We start from the raw sequence: 23,547 nt of genomic DNA, 5'->3' as shown, positions 1-23,547 counted from the left end.
AGATTTTGTGTCTTTATAACAATGCCAAGATTACATTTGATACTAAGTATTTTGGTTTGTGAGGTTATGATTGGCATTATTACATGTTGTTTAAAAATATATCTTGCTACTGAAGAACAGAACATCATTGTAGTGTTTCTGAAGATGCCAGAGTGAAACTTGTTTATCATATCATTAATAATACAGGACACAGCTTGATCAAGTCCTGCTTTTTTGGACAGCAACAATACAATTGTTCTGTGCACAAGCATCCACAAGCATCTTCTCATCTGTAATGTAAGATAATTAACGCAACCTTGTATTGATACTAGATGATCTTGGACATTTATACAATGTACCACATTAAAGTGGTACTGATGTTAGAGAATTCTTTCTGAGCAAAAGACTTTCATGGCTCAAAGTACAAAAGTAGAATGCTCTGAGGTAGGAAAGGGTGACCATGAGGAGTACCCAAGAGACAGGACAGGGCAAGATGAGATAAGGACGAGAACATCTCTGTAAGGTATGCAACTAAAGAAAGCTCAGCTTGTCATCATCTGCAAGGAAGTGTTCCTGACTTGATGAAAACAAAAACCATAATCAGTCAAGTCAAGTCAAAGTCCCTTCCATGCCAGGATCTGGTCTTCCCAGGTAGCCCCCTATCCCAGCACTAACCAGTACCATAATCAGTACTGTACATTAATTTGTGAATCATGTGAATGGTATATCGCCAGTCTTGTATCATCTCACTGTATGCTGCTGGTCATACCAAATAAGCTGTAGAAGATAGGTCAGTCTATTTAAAATCACAATTCCATATTGATTAAGACTTTCTAAATGTGATGTTTACAACAAGAGCAAAGTTCAGTTTCAACTCCTAACATTACTGTGCCAGGTAGTAAGCTCTATTGGTCAGTTAAGGGTTCCATTAGAACTGGAGTTGAAAATCAATACCAAGCCTGAGACTTGGGTATTTTATAACTGACTGTGGCTCAGTATATAATCTAATCTGTCAGCCAGAACTCAGATTTTCTAGAGCTGGAATAACCAATCTTGTCCACAAAAATCCAGGATGGCGTGTGCAACTCTACTTGTTTAACCCTTTCATGTATGGTGTCCACAGCCATTGGATATAAATAATCTAAAAACACTCCAATGTTTGTTTGTTATTTATTTATTTATTTATTATGGGTGGCACGGTGGTGTAGTGGTTAGTACTATCACCTCACAGCAAGAAGGTCCCTGGCGAGGGCCTTTCTGTGTGGAGTTTGCATGTTCTCCCCGTGTCTGTGTGGGTTTCCTCCAGGTGCTCCGGTTTCCCCCACAGTCCAAAGACATGCAGGTTAGGTTAACTGGTGACTTGAAATTGACTGTAGGTGTGAATGGTTGTTTGTCTCTGTGTCAGCCCTGTGATGACCTGGCGACTTGTCCAGGGTGTACCCCGCCTCTCACCCATAGTCAGCTGGGATAGGCTCCAGCTTGCCTGTGACCCTGTAGAACAGGATAAGCAGCTACAGATATATATATATATATATATATATATATATATATATATATATATATATATATATATATAAAACTTCAATTGTTGTGTCTTCCAGTCCAATGTGGTTGACAGACATCTTGGGCATTTCTGTCTATACTTCCTACACAAAAAGTCTAATCAAGTAAAGAAATGTTAGCCTATAACAAACTTTCTCAGCTTTTCAAAATAAGACTTCATATACATTTTCATGTAGCCCGCATAATTACAACCCCATTTCCAAAAAAATTGGGGCACTGTGTAAAATATAAATACAAAACACAACACGATAATTTTCAAATCATGGAAATACTATATTTCATTGAAAATAATATGAAGACAACATATCAATCATTGAAACTGAGAAATTTTATTTAGGATTTCAGCTGCTCAACAGTTCATGGTCTACTTTGTCATATTTTCATTTCATAATGCACCAAAAGTTTTCAATAGGCAGACCAGTTTAGCACCTGGACTCTTTTACGACAGAGTCATGCAGTTGTAATATTTGCAGAATGAGGTTTGGCATTGTCTTGGGGAAATAAGTGAGGACTTCCCTGAAAAAGATGTAATCTGGATGGCAGCATTTGTCGCTCCAAAAACTGTACATATCATTCAGCATTAATGATGCCTGCCCGGATGTGCAAGCTACCCATGTAATGTGCACTAATGCACCCTGATACCATCACAGATGCTGGCTTTTGAACTGTGTGCTGATAACAAGCTGGATGATCTCTTCTCCTCTTTCGCCCCGAGGACGCGGTATCCATGATTTCTGAAAATAATTTAAAATTTCGATTAGTCAGTACAGGACAGTTTTTCACTTTGGTCCATTTCAATGTTAATGAGCTCAGGCCCAGTTAAGGCAGTGGTGTTTCTGGATATTGGTTATATGTGATTTCTTCAGAAGTGGACAAAGTACCCAACTTCATTACTTAAGTCAAAGTACAGATCCCACTGGTCAAATGTTACTCCAATACAAGTGAAAGTTGTCCAGTCAAATTTTTACTTAAGTTAAAGTACTGAAGTATTTGCTTTTAAAAATACTGAAGTATTAAAAGTACATTTTCTGTCAACGCATTGTTATATTATTGCTACAGCGCTTACAAAACCTAATGCCTCTGAAGCAACTGACTAGATTTACTGACTAACTTGTAGAACCTGTAGAATAAACACCTGGTAGAATGTTACAAAATGAAACACAACTGAACTGAAAAAGAGCCATTGTCATTTAAATTTTTTTTTAATTGTAAAACTCCTCCCCACCCCCACAAAGCAGCATAGTAGTGTTCTGACCCAGCTCTGTCAGTGTGTACACACATCTTGTGTGTACACATATCTTATCTCATTATCTCTAGCCGCTTTATCCTGTTCTACAGGGTCGCAGGCAAGCTGGAGCCTATCCCAGCTGACTACGGGCGAAAGGCGGGGTACACCCTGGACAAGTCGCCAGGTCATCACAGGGCTGACACATAGACACAGACAACCATTCACACTCACATTCACACCTACGGTCAATTTAGAGTCACCAGTTAACCTAACCTGCATGTCTCTGGACTGTGGGGGAAACCGGAGCACCCAGAGGAAACCCACGCGGACACGGGGAGAACATGCAAACTCCGCACAGAAAGGCCCTCGCCAGCCACGGGGCTCGAACCCGGACCTTCCTGCTGTGAGGCGACAGCGCTAACCACTACACCATCGTGCCGCCACACACATGTATGTGTATGTTAATCAGGAAGACAGTGGAATAGCTGTAAATGCAGCTTGCTCAGAAAATAAAAATGACAATCCAACCTGATTAAAACCCAGGTCCACACCTCGAGCTTAATAACTGCCCAACAGCAACACTGCTTTAAGCAAGACAAAAAAAAAAAATTAAAAAAGTGAAAGACCATCATCTGACATCAAAACAAAAAAATTCCAGCAGTTTGTTGTGACTGACTAGTACAATACTGTCCATCTCACAGGCCTCACATGCACGCGTGTGCAAGTGTATGTATTCATGCACATATGAATCTGCCTGTGGAATCATGGTGATTTAACAAGCTAGCTAGTCAGTGAGGCTCCACCTGACATGCTAGCAAAATCTTTTCAAACTCGAAATCATAAAGGGTGGCGAACATTACTAGAAAGATTTATACATTTTATTTGGCAAGATTATCCTAAAACATTTCTGAAAGCACTTCAGATAAGTTAATGTTATTCATGTTAGCGTAACTCCATTTTTACATGCTAACTAACAGTGTTCAAGTTAACTAGCTAGGTGTTATCGTTAGCCGTGGACAAGGCTATGGTAACTTGGCGGGCAAATCCATATTTGACTAACCAGACTGCATAGGTATTGGAACATTATCGCAAACTCTAAAAGCACGTAAAACTTCATTACAAGCTTTCTCTTGGAATAAAACATTTATATACACCTCAATATGCTTCCACAGGTCAGACGGCAAGTTTTTGTAGGCTGTGATGTGCTCCATTTTAGGCAAACAAAGCAAACATTTAAAATGAAACAACTCTATTTCTTTCAGAAAACTGAAACATGGGTTCTAGCTATAGCCATGGGTGCGTGATTTACCAAAAGAACTGTCTCCTTCCATTCTGCCATCAACTGTCTTTGATGGCAGAATGTCTTTATTCTTTATTGTTCAGAATAAAGTAATCAATCAATCAATCAATCAATCAATCAATCAAACTGATCATGTTAAATAATGTTGCTGAGAAATCACTGAACTTGATTTTATACAGTCTATGGACGTGATGTGACCCTAGTGATTACTCACAGGCTGTCTCAGTGTCACCTGTGAAAAAAAACAATCATGTTTTAGAAAAGAAAAGAAAAAAACATCCACTTTCAAAGCCACTTCATAGTAATGAGTAACAAAGACCTTGATAGAAATGTAGTGGAGTGAAAAATACGATATTTGCCTTTCAAATGTAGTGAAGTTAAAGTCATAAGTTGCCAAAAAAATTCATACTCAAGTACAGATACTCAAAAAATTTACTTAAGTACAGTACTCAAGTAAATGTACTTCGTTACTGTCTACCTCTGGATTTCTTCTTTGCATGGTGGAATTTTAACTTGCATTTGTGGATGCAGTAATGAACTGAGTTTACAGATAATGGTTTTCTGAAGTGTTCCTGAGCCCATACAGTGATTTCCACTACAGAATCATGTCTGGTTTTAATGCAGTGCCACCTGAGAGCCTAAAGATCACAGGCATCCAGTTTTGTTTTTCAGCCTTTTCCCTTGCATACAGAGATTCCCCCAGATTCTCTGAATCTTGTAATCATATTATGTACCAGAGATGATGTGATCCCCAAATTCTTTGCAATTTTAGGAATGTTATTCTTAAATTGTTGCACTGTTTGCTCACGCAGTCTTTCACAGAGCAGTGAATCCCTCCCCATCCCTCTCTGGGATGCTCTTTTTGTACCCAGTCATGTTACTGACCTGTTGCCAATTAACTTAATTAGTTGTGAGATGTGGGGTTTTTTTCAGAAACTATTCTAGTCTTTTCAAAGACTTGTCTCCAACTTTTTTTTTACGTGTTGCTGGCATTAAATTCAAAATGAGCATAGATTTTTTCAAACAACAATAAAATTTTTCAGTTTCAGCATTTTATCTGTTGTCTTTGTAGCATTTTCAATAAAATATAGGGGTTCCATGATTTGCAAATTATCACATTCTGTTTTTATTTAAATTTGACATAGTGTGACAACTTTTTTGAAAATGACATTGTACTATATAGAGTACACTACACTACTACTACTACACTATATGGCCAAATGTTTGTGCACACCTGACCATCACCACCATGTATGATTTTTCCCCAAACTGTTGCCACAAAGTTGAAAGCACAAAACATTCTGAGCACTTGTGTTTGCTGTAGCATTACAATTTCCCTTCCCTGGAACCCTAACATGTTTCAGCATGACAATGCCCCTGTACACAAAGTGAAGTCCATGAAGACATGTTTGCCAGAACCCTGACCTCAACCCCACTGAACACCTTTGGCATGAGCTGCAACACTGATACCCCTTTTCCACCAAATCAGTTCCAGGGCTGGTTCGGGGCCAGTGCTTAGTTTGGAACCGGGTTTTCTGTTTCCACTGACAAAGAACTGGCTCTGGGGCCAGAAAAAACGGTTCCAGGGTAGCACCAGCTCTTTGCTGGGCTAGAGGAAAGAACTGCTTACGTCAGCGGGGGGCGGAGTTGTTAAGACCAACAACAATAGCAAGACCGTGAGAGGGCGCCATTTTTAAATAAGCGACGAGATATCATGGATGCAGTAAAGCAGCAGTCATCCATTATTGTTGTTGTTGTTGCTGCTTCTTCTTCTTCTCCGTGTTGTTGTTGCTTCGATGTTCGCGCCAAGGTTTATGCCAATGCAGCGACGTAACTGACGTATACAGTGACGTAATGACGTGGCTCCCCTTAGCACCCCGAGCTATGGAAAAGCAAACTGGTTCTCAGCTGGTTCGCAAGTTGAATGAGTTGTGAACCAGCACCAGCACTGGCCCCGAACCAGCCCTGGAACTGATTTGGTGGAAAAGGGGTATGACTGAACTTCAGGCCTTCTTGCCCAACATGTGCCCAACCTCACTATGCTTTTTTTTGGCTGAACGGGCAAATTCCCACAGCCAAAATCTAGTGGAAATCCTTCCCAGAAGAATGGTGGTTACTACAATGGCAAAGAAAGGGCAAAATTTGGAATGTGGTGTTCAACAAGGACATATGGGTGTGACGTTGAGGTATCCATAAACCTTTGGCCATATAGTGTATATTAATTTTACTGTAATTAAATTGTATATACTGTAGTTGTCCTATATATAAGGGTGGCATGGTGGTGTAGTGGTTAGCACTGTCGCCTCACAGCAAGAAGGTTCTGGGTTTGAGCCCAGTGGCTGACCGGGGCCTTTTTGTGTGGAATTTGCATGTTCTCCCCATGTCTACTTGGGTTTCCCCCACAGTCCAAAGACATGCGGTTAGGATAACATGGGGCGGCCTTAGGCTGAGGTGCCCTTGAATGAGGCACCTAACCCCCAACTGCTTCCCGGGTGCTGTTAGCATGGCTGCCCACTGCTCTGGGTATGTGTGTGCGCACGCATGTGTGTATTCACTGCTTCAGATGGGTTAAGTGCAGAGAGGAATTTCACAAGTGTACATGTGATGAATAAAAATTGTTCATCACACGTACACTTTGATGTATTAAATTGATGAATAAAGTTGTTCTTCTTCTGTAAATGTACAGTTTTTGTGTAATTGTACACAACAAAGTTTAAAAATGTTGTGTAATATTTTAGACCTAGATTTTTAGACCGCTTCCTTCGTTTTACTTTGACATGATGGCTGCTAACTTAAGTTAATATTTTAATATGCGATTTTTTTTCTTTAGAAAATTCAAATAAGTAAAGCAGTACATCTTGGATGTGCCTCATCTGTATTTTCTCATATGTGTTAAAAATCAAGTATTTGCCTCTAAGTGTTTTTCCAGCTTTTCAGTCAGTAAAGAAAGCACATCTTTCCTGAACAAATCACCAGTCACTACAGAAATACTGCAAATGCAGTGTAGCAGAGCCATCCTGCAGAGTGATGAGGGCATGATTTCACACTGTACGAGTCAATTCTATTCAACAACCTTTCTATGTGGATGACTTGGATGTTTAGGTTGAACACAGAATAGCAGTATCTTCCATTTCTAATGGACACGTCCAATAAACGCTCTTTGAGGTCAAGTGGGAAAGAGTCCTCCAGATAAATTCCTGTTATCCAGCAAAGACCCTGATAAGATGCACTTTATCTTCATTAAGCAAACATGAGGCATATTATGATGTGTGGTCCCACACCAACTGACTTACACCAACAAAAACACGGACTTGGTCTTTCCCCATCTGGAGGGAAAACGTGCTCCTTGACAGCACTTTTCAGCCAAGCACCATGAAAGTATTTGGTTCTGTGTTCAACACATCAAGACAAATATTAGTACACGTCATGAGATACACTTTTTTGATGCATGGGTAGCATGCCGGGGGGGGTGTCCATTTCTGCTTGGTAGGCTGAGACAAAGATGTGGCAGGAGACTGATATATCCAAAGGCCAAAAGGTTACACGAGCAGGTCCAGGTTAATATAGCAGGTCATCTTTCAGTGAGAGAACAGGGCTGTATATCAGAGTGTGGGATTATATAGTAGTCATGAGAACAACTTCTAAAACCTGGACTTTACTCAGGAATGATGGAAAAGTGGATTGCATACAAGGTGCATCAGTAAAACATCAGAGTACTGTACTTGCATCCAAATTTCTGCCGTACTGTATCCTGCTTCTGTACAAAAACAAGATAAAAAAAAAAAAACCACACAGTAATATTTCTTATGTGTTCCTAATAGGGATGTCCCGATCAGGTTTTTTTGCCCTCCGATCCGATACCGATCATTTGATTTTGAGTATCTGCCGATACCGAGTCCCGATCCGATACTTCTTATAATCCATAAAAAATAATAAAGACGAGGAAAGAAACGGATCCAGGATGTTCCTCATTTTTTTTATTTAACACCTTATTTTAACATCCAACAACTCCGTTAGCAAACAGAGCACTTACGTGAGGTAGTTTGAACAATAAATAACATAAATTAAAAACATAACCTTAAAATACCTGGCAGGAATGTAAACAAATTAAAAAAAAAACTGCCACAGTGCCAGTAATTTGCTTTTAAGAACGCATCTCACAGTGGTATACAGTAATTTCAATTAAGGAAATGAACGTTTTTCTTGATGAAAACAAGCATTTCTACCCTTTCAGGTTTGAGCCTGTTTTTGTCATCCAACACGTTTGCAACAGCACTAAAAACTCGCTGTATTGTGTCGGGTGTTTGTTTTTCAGGTGCCGTATCAGGTTTGTTGTATTAAATGCGGCCCTTTCCTGTCCACCCCTTGAAATTCCAGCTTTACATATTTCACAGTTTGCTATGGCAATGTTGTCATCAACTTTGAAATACTGCCACACCACAGACATACTTTGCTTTCCGCTTCGAACTGCTTCCGTGTTCAACTTTGCCAGCAACGGGCAGCCAATAACCAATAGCGTCTCTGCTACAAAGTGATGTCATGCCGCACGTGTTTTTGTTGCTGTGTTGAGACAAGACGTCTGGTCTCACTCTGTGCCAACGCATAGCTATTGATGTGTTAAAAATGAGAATATATTATATAGATATATATCCGATCCCTGATCGGGAGGTAATGCCCGATTCCGATCGAGTCTGAAACCACGTGATCGGGCCCGATTTCCGATCACGTGATCGGATCGGGACATCCCTAGTTCCTAATTCCTAATCCAATCATAATCTAAAGTCACAGACACACACAGCAATGTGCATCCTTCAGCTGATTCTTAAACCCCACCTATACTTCGGGGTGGCATGGTGGTGTAGTGGTTAGCACTGTCGCCTCACAGCAAGAAGGTTCTGGGTTTGAGCCCAGAAGGGCCTTTCTGTGTGGAGTTTGCATGTTCTCGTGTCTGCGTGGGTTTCCTCCCACAGTCCAAAGACATGTGGATTAGGTCAATTGGCTACTCTAAATTGCCCATAGGTGTGTATGTGTACCCGCCGCCAGATGAGGGTTTGGGTCGCAAGAGAATTCAGGGAAGCTAGTTGATAGCTTCCTGGATCGCTGACCCTTAACTATGAGGACGACAACAGACAGACAGACCTATACTTAGGTAGTTTATCTCTGAGCAGCTGGAAAAACTAATGTGACCACTGTTTCACTGTTCAGCGTCTTTTCTGACATTTTCACAATACACGAACTTGTGAATCCGGCGCAGGCTACACTGTAAAACTGAGCCAAAATACTTTACTTTCAGCTCACAAGACTACAATGACAATGACTTATACACCAAACATGCTCCTCAACATATGCGGTAGTCTTAGACTAAACAGTGATGAGTGTTACGTGTAGTTCAGAGACATTCGATCAAAACATATGCAAACATTCCATTCCATACATAAATCAAACTAAGAAAACAGATCCTGGTTTACCTGACAGAAACCAATCAATTTTGTTCCTCCAGAGCAAAGAAAGCAAGCTTGTACTCGAATCCTTCGATTGTTATTTGACACATGCTCTTATTTAAGTATTAGTCATGGCTTCAGATTAAGCAAAATCAAGCTTGGAGAAAATTAGACTGAATTTGGTGTGCTCGGGTTTTATGCATGCGTAGTGCTCACTCTCAATTTAACTAAAAACAGGGAGTTAGCATTAATCCGTAGTGATGCGAGAGATCCACGTGCCCTCGCACTGCAATCATTCATGCACATTTCTCTTTTCTTACAACAGCCAGAGTCCAGTGAATTACTCTGAAAGAGCTCTACCCAGGGCGGCACGGTGGTGTAGTGGTTAGCGCTGTCGCCTCACAGCAAGAAGGTCCGGGTTCGAGCCCCGTGGCCGGCGAGGGCCTTTCTGTGTGGAGTTTGCATGTTCTCCCCGTGTCCGCGTGGGTTTCCTCCGGGTGCTCCGGTTTCCCCCACAGTCCAAAGACATGCAGGTTAGGTTAACTGGTGACTCTAAATTGACCATAGGTGTGAATGTGAGTGTGAATGGTTGTCTGTGTCTATGTGTCAGCCCTGACTTGTCCAGGGTGTACCCCGCCTTTCGCCCGTAGTCAGCTGGGATAGGCTCCAGCTTGCCTGCAACCCTGTAGAACAGGATAAAGCGGCTAGAGATAATGAGATGAGATCTACCCAATTGAACAAAGCACAATCCAGATTAAGTATGGATGCTCAGAGCTTGGGTCCAGCATAATCTTTGTGCGTTTCGGATTCCGGGTACATTGCCTCTTGCCAACACAACTGAAGAAAATACTTCTCACATCATCTCATGTTCAATAGACTTTGGCCCTAGCTCTTCTTGTTTCTCTTATAATTTGACTTTCCTCCATAACTCTATCAAATATGATCCCAGTGTGGGTTTAACGTGACTTCTCTTGCTAGGCTTTTCTTCACCCTATTTAACCCCCAAAACCCAGGCTCTGTGAAGAAAATGGGGGCGGGGGGGAGTGGTTTGTTCACACCTGGATACTCGGTTCTATGAACATTTCATTGTGATACACGTTTAAAACTGGATCAGAGGAAAACTGGCTGCACTCTTTGAAAAATAAAAGGCCTCAGAGGAACTTGAAAAACCACAACCCAGAAGAAGGATGTCGAGGGATCTAAACAAACGACTCACAGAAAAAAGGTCTCTTGCACATTCCCGAAAGTGGACAAATCTTCCAATCTTTTGGCTTTTTTCTCAGGAGACAGACTCCCTGGGTGCTCCATTTGGGAGTGTTTACCTGTGGCCGTAGTCATCGCTCTAAGCGAAAGGCAGCAGCGACAGTAAGCAGAGAATGGTCATTAAAGCAGTGTTGTAAAGGAGACCAGTGGGTTTTAGACAGATAAGAGCCAGCTGTTTCTGTGGCTCCAGGTTTTCAGCCTGCTCATAGCCTTGGCTTTCCTTCATTACTCTTTCTTTCATTCATCTCTGCTTCTATCTTAGCACCTTAGCACTAACTCTCTAATTCTAACTCACTAATTCTGTCCCATCTATGTCTGTCATTCTGTGCATTTCTTCTCTCTCGCATTGTCTTTCTCTCAGTCTCTCCGTCTCTCAGTCTTCAGTCCTGCTGGCTCCACTCAGGACTCGGCAGGCTGCAGCTCCTCCCCTGACCGTCTGCGTGTGAGACGCTGTCTGTCTGATGTGTCCTGAGATATAGCCAAGAGCATGACAAGCTCCACTCCTCCGCTCCCCAATTCTTTCAGCTCTGCCTTCAGACCGTCTAAATCAGTAGTGACAGAGATGGTTACATTACAATCGACCGACCAGCGTACGTTCCTGCACAGTGTACAACAACAAAAAAAAAAAAAAGTCATTGATCACAGAACATAAAACAGGTGGGTGTCTGTTTGCAGTCCCGAACAAATCCATGTCCTCGGACTTTCTGAAACAATGCGAACGTTATAGAAACGTTGCTGATTTCTACAGATCCAACAGGCAATGTGTGTGTCAGTCCTTATATTACACTGAGCCATTAGGAAATCATTTGTTGTGGTTACAAAGAAGAATATTGTAACCACAACATTCGTTTCGATTTTAAGAACTTTTTCAGTGAAAACTGATGAATGACTTGTGATTCCTTAACACATTGAATTATACAGTGTGCGCAATATTGGTTATAATAAAACTCAAACGCAAATGTTAACAATACTCTCAAAGCAAAGGTTTTTAATAAAACCTCCTTTTGGGGTGCCAATAAACACATCTCGGAGGATGGTAATATTACTGATGAATTCAATATGGTGTTAACCGCAGGTTTCCAAGAAGCACTTAAAACTCTCGAGGTCATAAAGCTATATTACACTTTAGCCATAACATAGCCTGTAGCTGAATTCTATGCTATAGAACACGTGTGTCTGCTCAGGCAGATACTATATGATTGTAAATACTCATTTATCATAAACACAGAGCTGTGATTCATGTCCCGAGGTGTCACACTGAGCCGCTCTTGAGGAGCCTGCTCAGATGAAACATGTCTCCTCAAGAGGCGCGAGGCCCAATTAAAGGGAGGGATTAGGACAGGACTCAGTGACCCTCTGAGGAATTTCACAAGGATGCTCAGGCTCGGCCGCTGCCACAACCTCCCTTTAAGCACTTTCACCTGCTAATTAAGCCTTCCAAGCTCCAGTCAAGGGGAACTGTGTGCGGCCAGGCGCTCTTTTCTCCAAAAATCAGGCTGCTTACAACTCAAGATGTACTAATGTAAATATTTGACTGCGCTTGTATATTGGACTGTGGAGCGTTACGCGTGGCGGAGGGAGTGGACAGATTGTTTGGGTGCCATTAGCGAGTTTAAGCCCTTGGATTCATTTAAAATCTAAAGTGCTTTAAAACAACGAGCCAGCGCTGAGTTTGGGAAAAAAAAAACAACAAAGCTTTGAACAAAAGATGTGAGGAACACGGACATGTGAGCGGAGCTCAGAAATGACATCACTATGGTATTTCTCCTACATTCACATCCTTTATGAGGAAACCTGTAAAGTCGTAAACAGTTAGAAAAGGGACGGATGCATTGGTTTGCAAGAGTTTACACAGTTTTCAGCACTCTCTCAGAATTGCAAAAAAAAAAAAATAATAATAATGGTGGCACGGTGGTGTAGTGGTTAGCGCTGTCGCTTCACAGCAAGAAGGTTCTGGGTTCGAGCCCCGTGGCCGGCGAGGGCCTTTCTGTACGGAGTTTGCATGTTCTCCCCGTGTCCGTGTGGGTTTCCTCCGGGTGCTCCGGTTTCCCCCACAGTCCAAAGACATGCAGGTTAGGTTAACTGGTGACTCTAAATTGACCGTAGGTGTGAATGTGAGTGTGAATGGTTGTCTGTGTCTATGTGTCAGCCCTGTGATGACCTGGCGACTTGTCCAGGGTGTACCCCGCCTTTCGCCCTTAGTCAGCTGGGATAGGCTCCAGCTTGCCTGTGACCCTGTAGAACAGGATAAAGCAGCTAGAGATAATGAGATAATAATAATAATAGTCTTTACCGGGGCGGCACGGTGGTGTAGTGGTTAGCACTGTCGCCTCACAGCAAGAAGGTCCGGATTCGAGCCCCGTGGCCGGCGAGGGCCTTTCTGTGCGGAGTTTGCATGTTCTCCCCGTGTCCGCGTGGGTTTCCTCCGGGTGCTCCGGTTTCCCCCACAGTCCAAAGACATGCAGGTTAGGTTAACTGGTGACTCTAAATTGACCGTAGGTGTGAATGTGAGTGTGAATGGTTGTCTGTGTCTATGTGTCAGCCCTGTGATGACCTGGCGACTTGTCCAGGGTGTACCCCGCCTTTCGCCCTTAGTCAGCTGGGATAGGCTCCAGCTTGCCTGTGACCCTGTAGAACAGGATAAAGCAGCTAGAGATAATGAGATAATAATAATAATAATAGTCTTTACCGGGGCGGCACGGTGGTGTAGTGGTTAGCACTGTCGCCTCACAGCAAGAAGGTCCGGATTCGAGCCCCGTGGCCGGCGAGGGCCTTTCTGTGCGGAGTTTGCATGTTCTCCCCGTGTCCGCGTGGGTTTCCTCCGGGTGCTCCGGTTTCCCCCACAGTCCAAAGACATGCAGGTTAGGTTAACTGGTGACTCTAAATTGAGCGTAGGTGTGAATGTGAGTGTGAATGGTTGTCTGTGTCTATGTGTCAGCCCTGTGATGACCTGGCGACTTGTCCAGGGTGTACCCCGCCTTTCGCCCGTAGTCAGCTGGGATAGGCTCCAGCTTGCCTGCGACCCTGTAGGACAGGATAAAGCGGCTAGAGATAATGAGATGAGATGAGATAGTCTTTACCTTGTTATATTCTCCCCTCACTTTGTTATACATTGCTTGGAGTAAAGCTACAGGTCTATAAGGACAGTTAAAATGTTCCTACTACCGAAGGAGATCAAACTAACCACCCTGACATTTGTTGTGGATTGTGGGAGCTGGAGGAAAGGCGGTCAGAATACTAAGTGGAGAGTTCTTCTCCTTAGATAAGATAAAATACACATCCTCAATTTAAGCACCGTACACCAGGCTATATTTGTGTCTTGGTGTTGCTCTCCTGAGGAACACGAGAAGCACGAAATACTACAGCCACACTTTAAATATAAAAATGTATCCCAGATGGTAGGATGGCGTGCACCTCGTGCATTTAAGAGCAGATGAGAATATGAAGGAGAATGTTTTGTCGAGGAAGTAGAACATCTTCATTCTCAGCATTGACACCTGCCGATCCCTGTGGGTGCATGTGTTTTGATGTGTGTGTGGTGGGCTCACATGCTGCTGAACAGTAGGGGCAGCCCTGTCCCGTGCTGAGGAAGAACTCACTAGTGAGCTGGAGGAGGGCTCAGCACACTCTCCTCTGGTTTAAGACCCTCCCAGCGGCACAGTCCTATTAGTTTCTCTCTCATGGAGTGGAGCCCCCACTGCTCCATGGAACCGTAGCCACTCTGAAGAGTAGAGCAGGCTGTCGGACACACTGCGTGCTTAGCATTTACATGTGCACAAGTTTGACGTTTCTTTGCTCACTTCTACGGGGCCATCCTGTTGATGACACTCTCCCCAACTGGACCGAAGTTAGCAAATTGCTCTGTTAATGCGCTGACACTGGAATCTTACTGTGACCAGAATGACCCTGCTGGGCTCTGAACACTCCGTACTGATTCGCAGCAAATTTAGATCAGGTAAGATATTTCACACTGAACCTTTATCATCTACTTTGTTTGGAATTGAGGGGGAAAAAAAAAAAAAAACAGTCCAAAAATACAGGATATTGTTTATTCCATTTAATGACTTAAAATCACATGAAATATTTATATTGATCATGTGCGAGAATGAAATTGTAAAGAAAGAACCATGATTCTGTGATAATGATGATATCACTCTATAAAATGAAACCGCACTCATAATGTGCTTTTATGATGTTTGAACTTGTTGTAGTAGCATTTTTAGTGTACAGGACATGTGTGGTTATAGTTGACAGTTTGCTTCCAGTAGCTTGAACTGACGTGAGACAGAGGTCAAAGGTTATCAAATGACAAAGATGGTAGTTTGACATGAGCTTACCAATTTTAAGAGCTAGCTGAAGTGATGCTTTAAACTCCCCCTAACCGTTCAAAGCTTGTCCGGCTGTTTTCTATCATTATTCGCTCGTCTTTCTCTGCCTTGCCATCCTTCTCAGGAACCGAGAAACCTCACTTCTGTGCTCATGTTTGTATACGAGTCGGCTCAGGGCACTTCTCTCAGATGAATACTGGAATCTTGTCTAGAAATTCATCTGTTGTGAACAATACTGCCACCTCTCTGACATAAATGTTATGACACAAGCAAAGATTTGTCTGTGACAAATATTTAAACATGCCACAGAAACGACTTGCTGACGAGCAGCTGAAAGGTCAATTGCACTTTGCTTTCAAAGACTTTTTGATTTCAGTCTGATTTTTTTTAAAATATATTCTTCCTTACATTTTTTTAATGGCTCTGCCAAAATTGCAGACAAAATTGAGCGTTTCCCTCCTGTTGCGTATTGCAGTGACACAAAGGAAATGACCCGAGTCCAGAGGAAGGGTAGATGTAATGTCTCAGGTCCACAAAGTGGCATGGTAGGGGAAAAAAAAGAAAAGAAAAAAGTCGCTTATTTTGACCAGTACATATTAGTGCCATAATAATGCTCCACAGATGTTGGACTGTTTACACAGAGATATAGGTTTTGCTTCATAATGCACATTGGCTGCCACTATTTTCCCTTTTGTGTGTGTGTGCGTGAGAGAACGCAGGGTAGATAGAGATCTACCAGTGTGTCCCATGTGGATGTGTTCAGATCTTTGAGGAACTTCATTAGCGGCTGTAAGGGATGGGCGGAATTATGTAATTACATAACTGTGGACATGCTGTACCAAAAGCTCAGACGTTTAAAGGTGTGGAGCGCAGAATTGGTGCCCTGCACAGCTGAGAACTATCCAGTCGCAGTCATGTGATGCCTACAGCCACAAAGCAGACTAGTTTGGAGGTACACAAGATGTTCAGTTGTCCATATCAACAGAAAATAAACATGCCTTCCTTTATCATCCTGACATCTTTGCTTTCACTTTGATTTTCCTTCCAAGAACTTCCAAAATTCCAAGGCGCTATTATAATTATTAATATTTATATTCTTGCATCCGCTAACTAATGGAATGGTCATTTGATTTGAGAGCTACGGTAACTTATCAGTTAGACCCTAGATAATCCCCAGTACGGTTCAGTTTTAGCTCCAAGCCAGCTGGGCCTAGTAAACAAGTGCTACCAATGCTAATAACTTCGCTCACTTGGATTAGGAAAAACTTGGCGTTTGGGGGTAGTAGAGAAGACATACAGTACACTAGACTGCAAAAAGAAGACTTCACTGAGTTAGACTGTATTCAACTGCGTCTGCTTATTGTGTACTTGGCTTTGTGTGTGGTATTCTCAAATTACTGACAGCTTAATAAGTCTGTGAGCCTTCTGGTGAGTCAAAGCGAGTTTATCATGTCGTCCTCCTACAACGATCCTTTCCCCCAACTTGCATAAATAACATGATTATTGCGAGCTACTACATTACTTTCATCATCTCCTTTGAGGTCGGGTCTTGATTTGACCTTGACTGTTCTGTAAAGAAACGTTCTTGAGTTGGTATACAGAGAGCAGAGAGATGCCAGTGGTACACTAAACAATGGTTATCCTGCTTACACGCGAAAGCCGAACGAACAGCTGGGCCTGCCCATAGCCAAACGTGCAGTTGCTGGTGTCATGAACTATATGGCTGGGATAAGTCATCCACCACAGAAGCATGCTGATCATATGGATACAAATATCTCTGAGCCATCTGCATCACGTCAAGATTACTGCCTTATTGCTATTCACAGAACGACCAGTTCACTTCAAAGGCCTCAGGATTTGTTTGTTCTCATTCTGATGAAGTTCACGATGTTCCTGCAATGGAAAAATGGATTTCTTGTTGTACCACAACATGTAAGGGATTATTCAAAGTAACATACCAGTGAAAGTTCTCGGGGCATGATTCGACAACAGGCACAAATGCAAAACTGCTCGGGTAGGAATCAGCCGTTTTTTCTTTTCTTTTTTAAATTTCAGATATATGCCCCAAAGACAACCAGTGCAGCTATTTTAGGCCATTAAGTCAGCTCATATGGTTCTTATTGCTAAGGTTATTCGATCCAGAGTATCTGTGAAGCTGTGATGGTTCTTATAGAGGGTAATTATTTAGGGCAATCAAGGGGTTTGGCATTCTCCATCAAGCCCCCCCCTCCCCCAACTGCAAACATCGCCAAATAGTGCTGATGCTGCCAGGAAACAATCTCAGACCCATACTCAAAGCCATTTTTTCTCGCTTTGCCTTTTTTTTTTTTAAATAATAATTCACCTGTTACTCTCACTGCAATGCTGTCTTGATTTATTCGTACCTGAGAAAGAGAAACGTGTTGTATGTTGGAGCATAAATACTTGCACGTGGGCCAGATTTCTTCAAACAACTTCATTTTTTTCCAGTCTAAAACAAGCCTGTAAGCAAGTCAGTCAGTCAAAAATAAATAAATAAGCAAGCAACTCTCCAAACCTGCTTCCAGGTAAAGTCCATGATGGGATTTTTGAGAACTGCCAGTGCTGCTTTGGGTGAGAGAGGTTCCTTCCTGGTGCCAAAAGTCAGCCAGGCTCCCCTGCACTGTCCACCTATTTGCCTATTAACAGTCCACTGTTCTGTGCTTGGCAGTGGTTCTCCGCTTCATCTTGCCCAAAATGTGTTCAGAAGAGAAGCAGATGTGCTGCACAGAAACTGTTTTTGCTCGAAAGCACAAGAGTACGTGATTTCTGCATGTCTTCCGCAATCACCATCGAAAAGTTTCCTAACATTTAATCCATTCGATTTTACAGCTCTACTAATATTTGTCAATAGACAATCTCTTAACGACTTCTCATGTAGTGACCCACAGTTGACACACTGACAGTCCGCTATCCTGATATGAGACACGCCACCCAAAACAAAGAAAGCAACAGACCCACAAATATTTCGTAAAACAGGATGTAGGTCTACGATAAACATAGCTCCTGGCTTTTAAACAACTCTCCCTACAGTGTGTGGTCTTCGTGGGCGTGAAGGCCAGCGAAGAGGAGGGTCATAAATGCAAGAGTTGCTCATTTAGCCCATTGCTGGTTTGTGTGTGTGTGTGCAGTTCTGTTCTTTGGGTAGGACAGAGGAAAGACACTCCGCTGTCTCTGCATGCCTGCAGGGGATGATGTGTTCCCTGGCCAGATGCAGATTTATAGTTCATTCACTAGTTTTGCTTCATGGTCACTCTCTCTCTCTGTTTCTACTCTCCTCTTTCCCTCCCTTCCTCTACTCACAGTCCTGCAGTTGAGGCTCCAGCAGAGGAGGACGCGAGAGCAGTTAGCAGACCAGGGCATCATGCCTCGTGAGTAACACCCCTCTTTTTCACACTCATCACTAGCCAACCCCCCTCTCTGCCTGCTCCACTCTACCAAGCGGCGTTTCTGAAATGTGTCAGTCTGAAACGAACCGGCTGATTGATTACAAGAGGCGGAGGTTATGGCAAAAAACGTGGAGAATCATACAGATCAGATGTTAGAGTGCACCTGGCCAGAAGCATCAGGCTTTTCAGAGGAAGTACAGCAATGTTTGGCATAGGTCTTCCACAGAAGAATGAAAAAGGAATGGCCTGTGCACGAGATAAACATCACAGTGCTTTAAATCATATTCCTTCATGCACATTCTGCGGTACAGGCTGACTTCAGTGGAATGCTCTTTACTCAAGAAGTGCTCTGGGGCCAGGAGCAAGCCAAGTGCACCACCAACACTACAGTCACCTCTGTTTTACCACCAATGCTTTCCAAGACTTGTCTTTTACATGTCACAGCAAAGCATCAGTAGGCCCCAGATGTCCTTCACTCATTGGGTTCGAAAATCAAACCCACCACGAGTTCGACAGAGTATTTTGTGTTCAGATATAATTCATGTGAGAATATTGACAGTCAAATGATGAAGTAAGACTCCCAAACTGTGGGTGGTAGAAATGGGCAACTGGACTTGCTTGAAAATTCTTGGTGACCCACACCAACATGATGCCTCAATGACACCTTAGATGAGCTGGTCATCAGAATTCTGATTCTGATCCAGGAGAAGATAAATATCTGATACTTCCTATTAGTCAGACAGAACTGAGGAAGCCTTTTGGACGAGAGGTGAAACGTTTTCAAGAATTTTCAAGCAAGTCCAGTTGCCCATTTCTACCACCCACAGTTTACTATGACCTGGATGATTGAGAATCTTCACAGACATAAGACTCCCAAAGGAATGAAAGAAAATGCATGTCTCACCAGTGAACTAGATCATATCCCCTTTCTATAGTTATGCTCAGCGTCACACTCTTCTAACCTACAAACACACCTCCGATCAGTGCTGCTCTGGGTCTCAGCTTGCTCACAGTGTATTTTGCTCTTGAACTGGACATCGTATAGCAGGCAGAAAGGCTCCAGCGCTGAGATAACTAGTGTAAGTGCACACAGGAAAGGAATCCAGAGGCCTGCCCAGTCCTATCAATCTCTGGGAGACTGCCAAAGATAAATGCCCCCAAAATCATGATTGGCCAGCCTGCAGCCCTTTAAAAAGAATTTTCAGCGGCTGTTTATCAATTGATTACATGCCAGAAGTGAATGACGCTGGACGTTTGCCACAGCTGCCATCCACAAAGGTTTACCAGGTGAAATGTACACATTATTACAATGAATAAGAGCTATACAGACTGGAACTACTGGATAGTCTTCTGTAGCATATTACAGCTTCACTAAAGATCTCACTGCAGAATGCTAGTGTTCTTCCAGGTTGGTTCCTCTTCAAAATCTCACCATCTTACAGTTTTCCGCACACATTCCAACCTGCCAAAGCGCACCTTATGTTTTAAAGACAGCATGTGAGGCTGAAATAAGTAAATCTGTTACATTCTTTTATAGATGGAATATTTCAGCTGTTCTTCTGGTGTCTGGAAAGATGATGGTCAGTGTGTGTGTGTGCCCCATATATACATCTCCCAAGGAACATCTGGTGTTTATTAGGCACTTGAAAGCAGCAGTCAGGCCTCTCAAGGCTGTTTGGCGTGTGGCCGGGAGGAGCTTGAGGCCTTTGCATGAGTCTTATTTTACCCTATCTTGACTAACTGTCCAGAAATATGACTTTACGTTCAGTTAAACTTCCGCAGTCTAATTTAAAGCCCTCATATTTCTTCTTTTCCCATTAGATTGACAGAAGAATGCCATTCCAAACCTGAGCTTACAAGACAAAGTAATTGTACGTTCTGGTCATGTATTTAACCGTTTAAGTTTCAATTAAAGGGCAACATTGCGGCTTTGAAACTGTATTTTACTGTAAGCTACTGGTAGCGGGAGGCAGTTTATGATGAGTATGACTGACAGCTCCAGTGCAAAACTAACACAATTTAGAACACAGTGTATTAGATGACTGAGCACTGGTTGCTCTACCAGATTTCACATTATTATAGAAATTTTTTTTTTTTTTTACAGATTCCTTGGGTGTACTTTACTGGTCTAAATAAATCTAAACCCGTCACACTGCAGACAGTTTAAATCCACTTTCTATAACTGCTGTTTCAAAAGATCAATACACAGCTTCCTTCTTTATAAGCCAAAGACGACGATGAGACTGGATAATGTCTTGACCAAGGCTTAGCAGAAATCTAATATTTCTAATCTAATCAGCATCATTAGTGTTACTTAATAAGGCAGGACTCCAGGAATAGGTTTGGACACTTTTACCACATTGCAGTTATCACATCCATTAGATAACATGGGTGGGAAACAATATGTTTACATTGGGAGTATACCCATGATGCACCTTCATCTATATGTGATAGGAAATCATTCTGACGACATACTGCTTTGCCTGAGGATCTTGGCAAGAATGCAACAGTTGATTTAAACATGTATAATTAACATCTACAAGAAAAAGTTGTCAACAACCTAAATATGAGGTTAAAGAACTTCTGTGTGTTTAATAGAAGTGATCAGACTAGCCCTTGTATTATATTAGCATTGTAACTGAGGACAGTGCAGTTGGCCCAGGACTGGGTAGACGGAGCAGAGGAAGCTTGTAGGATGCATTGACAACGAGCACACAGACAATGTCTCTGATAGATACAGTTAGGTCTTTCCCATTTATTTAGTTCTTTCTCATTTATGTTTCCAGCCCTGAAGAGTCCAGCTGCATTCCATGAACAGAGGAAAAGCCTTGAACGCTCCAAGGTCAGAGCTAAATGCCACTATCTTTTTGAGGCAAAAGTAAACATGACTCCTTGGCACGTGCCATATCTGCCAGGAGGAACTTATGTGTTATTTGGAAAATAAATACAGATAATAAAAGAAATTGTCTAGTACCCTGGACAAATAAAATGAAAAAGAAATTTAGTTAAAAACCAATTCTGCTGTCCTTCAGGCACTGTGTGTTAAATATTTTGCAGACTGGAGATTATTTAAAGCATAAAATCCGAAGTAGACCAGAGAAGTCAGAGCTGGTCAACAGGCACATTCTAAAAGGTAAGACCTTCTGTGCTTACCACATTATCATATGAAATTAAAATAAATAAATAAATAAATAAATAAAAACAACCCCAATATTAAAATGGTTTGTATAGGCAGTAATTCGTACAACATAGCCATTTCCAGTAGATGCATAGTTGGCTCCTTGATCCACATTGAGTGATAAGCATCACGGGTGAGGCCCAACTTGGATAGTCAGACAATAAAATGAGACGCCTCACCAAATCCAGGGACACATGGCTGGCGAAACGAATCCAAGATAATCGCAAAAGAAGCTTTTTTTTTCTAAATTTGTGATTTTTGTTTTTTTCCATAATGTGCAAGTTGAGATCTTGAAGAATGCAATCAGTATTTCAGATAATAGATTGTTTTGTTGGAAAAGCATACATTTTTTGTTGCAAATTGTCTCGTTTTTGTCAGGACTGTAGCCTGCTGGGGTGTGTGGCTAAATTACCATATGGGCCATTCACATGATGATTTAAGTCTTTTTTTTTTCCGCCAATCAGCTGTATGATACGAGCTGAGCACATGGCTACTTAAGCTGCATACAGGCATGTAATTTCACTATGGAATGAGCAAGCTAGACGTGGTGACCTTTGTTTACATGAAAGTAGCATCGTGCTTGCTGGTAGGGGGTAGGGCTTTCCTTAATGTCATGCAAATGGGCACCATTATGTGCCCGCCCTGCACCCAGAGTAGCCGAGATGGAAAACTTTGAGGGTGATTTTCTCCCTTTTCTGTTTTAAGAAGTATGCACTTTCAAAAGGCCACACGTTCTTCAAATATTGTCAGATCTCCACATGGAAGGCATCATTGGAAAGCTTAGAAACTGTACTTTCTGAATCTGTCAATAACTCAAAATGCCCCCGGGCAGACATGCGTCCCTGGATTCTGTGATCTGACACAAATGTTTACGCTCGAAACCCTACCATTTCTGCATGGCATATGCATGTAAGTGGACTGTTTGGGATCTGAATTAGTCCTGCTTATGATTGGTGTCTTACTACACAGACTCTGCCAGCGAGGGCCCTACACAAGACTGTCAGAGTAAACTCAAGCGTGCCCGACTTGCTGATGACCTTAACGAGAAAATTGCCCTGAGACCAGGTCCACTGGAACTGGTTGAGAAGAACATCATACCTGTTGATTCGACTGTTAAAGAGGCTGCGTTAAAAGGTACCTGAAAGTATTATGTTGATGCTGGCGGATATTATACACTAACCCCTGCTTACAATTCACAATTTCTATATCAAATCCAAAGCAAATGTGGAGGAGATATTTTCAAGCCATTTTCATGGTCTGACAATAACTCATAACACCCCCCCCCCCCCCCCCCCCCCAAAAAAAAAAACCCCACCACACTCCCACCAAGTGATATTTAGCAAGATTCCCAACAATCCTTCTAAACTTTTCCTCACCAAACACAGCTTGATTTAGGAGGCCATTGGCTCTAGCGCACGAGTGTTAACTCAATGTTGTGTTTACTATGATGCATAACCACACTTTGTCCCTTCAGATTCTGCTAAAGCCAGTGTTTTTAGACATACTCGAAAGTAAACATTCTGTTTTCTCCTTGGACTTGTCTGCAAATGTATTGCATAAGCCAACCATAAGGCAGAGGATTTCAGTTTACATTACCTCTGCGGGAAGACGAGCATGTTTTATTGAGACAAACAGCAGCTGTATTTGGACCCACCCTTTTCTCTTGAGATCAAATGAATTTGGCCTCTCACTGCTCTGTTTTGACTTGTCATGATTTATGTGGCTCCACCGAGCCACCTACAAAGGTGGCTGAGGGGGGACTGTACCGCTCTGCAGCTGTCCACAGTGTTGAGACCCCCATTCCTATGGGGGTCCCATGATCCTATGACCTACTCTCTGGATTTGATTATTAGACCTGCA

The 23,547-nt window shown here is 42.4% G+C and overlaps 1 protein-coding gene across 11 annotated transcripts in view; it reads left to right on the top strand.

Moving 5' to 3' along the window:
* The window catches only part of myocd (myocardin), a 54,847-nt gene that overhangs the window by 18,558 nt on the left and 12,742 nt on the right, over positions 1–23,547 (top strand). For 10 of the 11 annotated variants that reach the window (XM_060939658.1, XM_060939656.1, XM_060939653.1 and 7 more), the window contains exons 2-5: positions 18,426–18,491; positions 21,296–21,351; positions 21,567–21,642; positions 22,657–22,821. In XM_060939658.1, coding sequence (XP_060795641.1) covers positions 18,426–18,491; positions 21,296–21,351; positions 21,567–21,642; positions 22,657–22,821 — 363 coding nt within the window. Of the gene's footprint in view, positions 1–14,461; positions 14,730–18,425; positions 18,492–21,295; positions 21,352–21,566; positions 21,643–22,656; positions 22,822–23,547 lie in introns of those variants that run through there. The other variant, XM_060939654.1, reaches the window with a different exon arrangement.

Source organism: Neoarius graeffei, chromosome 14 (assembly GCF_027579695.1).
Source record: "Neoarius graeffei isolate fNeoGra1 chromosome 14, fNeoGra1.pri, whole genome shotgun sequence".
NCBI classification, from domain to species: domain Eukaryota; kingdom Metazoa; phylum Chordata; class Actinopteri; order Siluriformes; family Ariidae; genus Neoarius; species Neoarius graeffei.
This window is presented reverse-complemented; position numbering and strand designations above follow the sequence as displayed.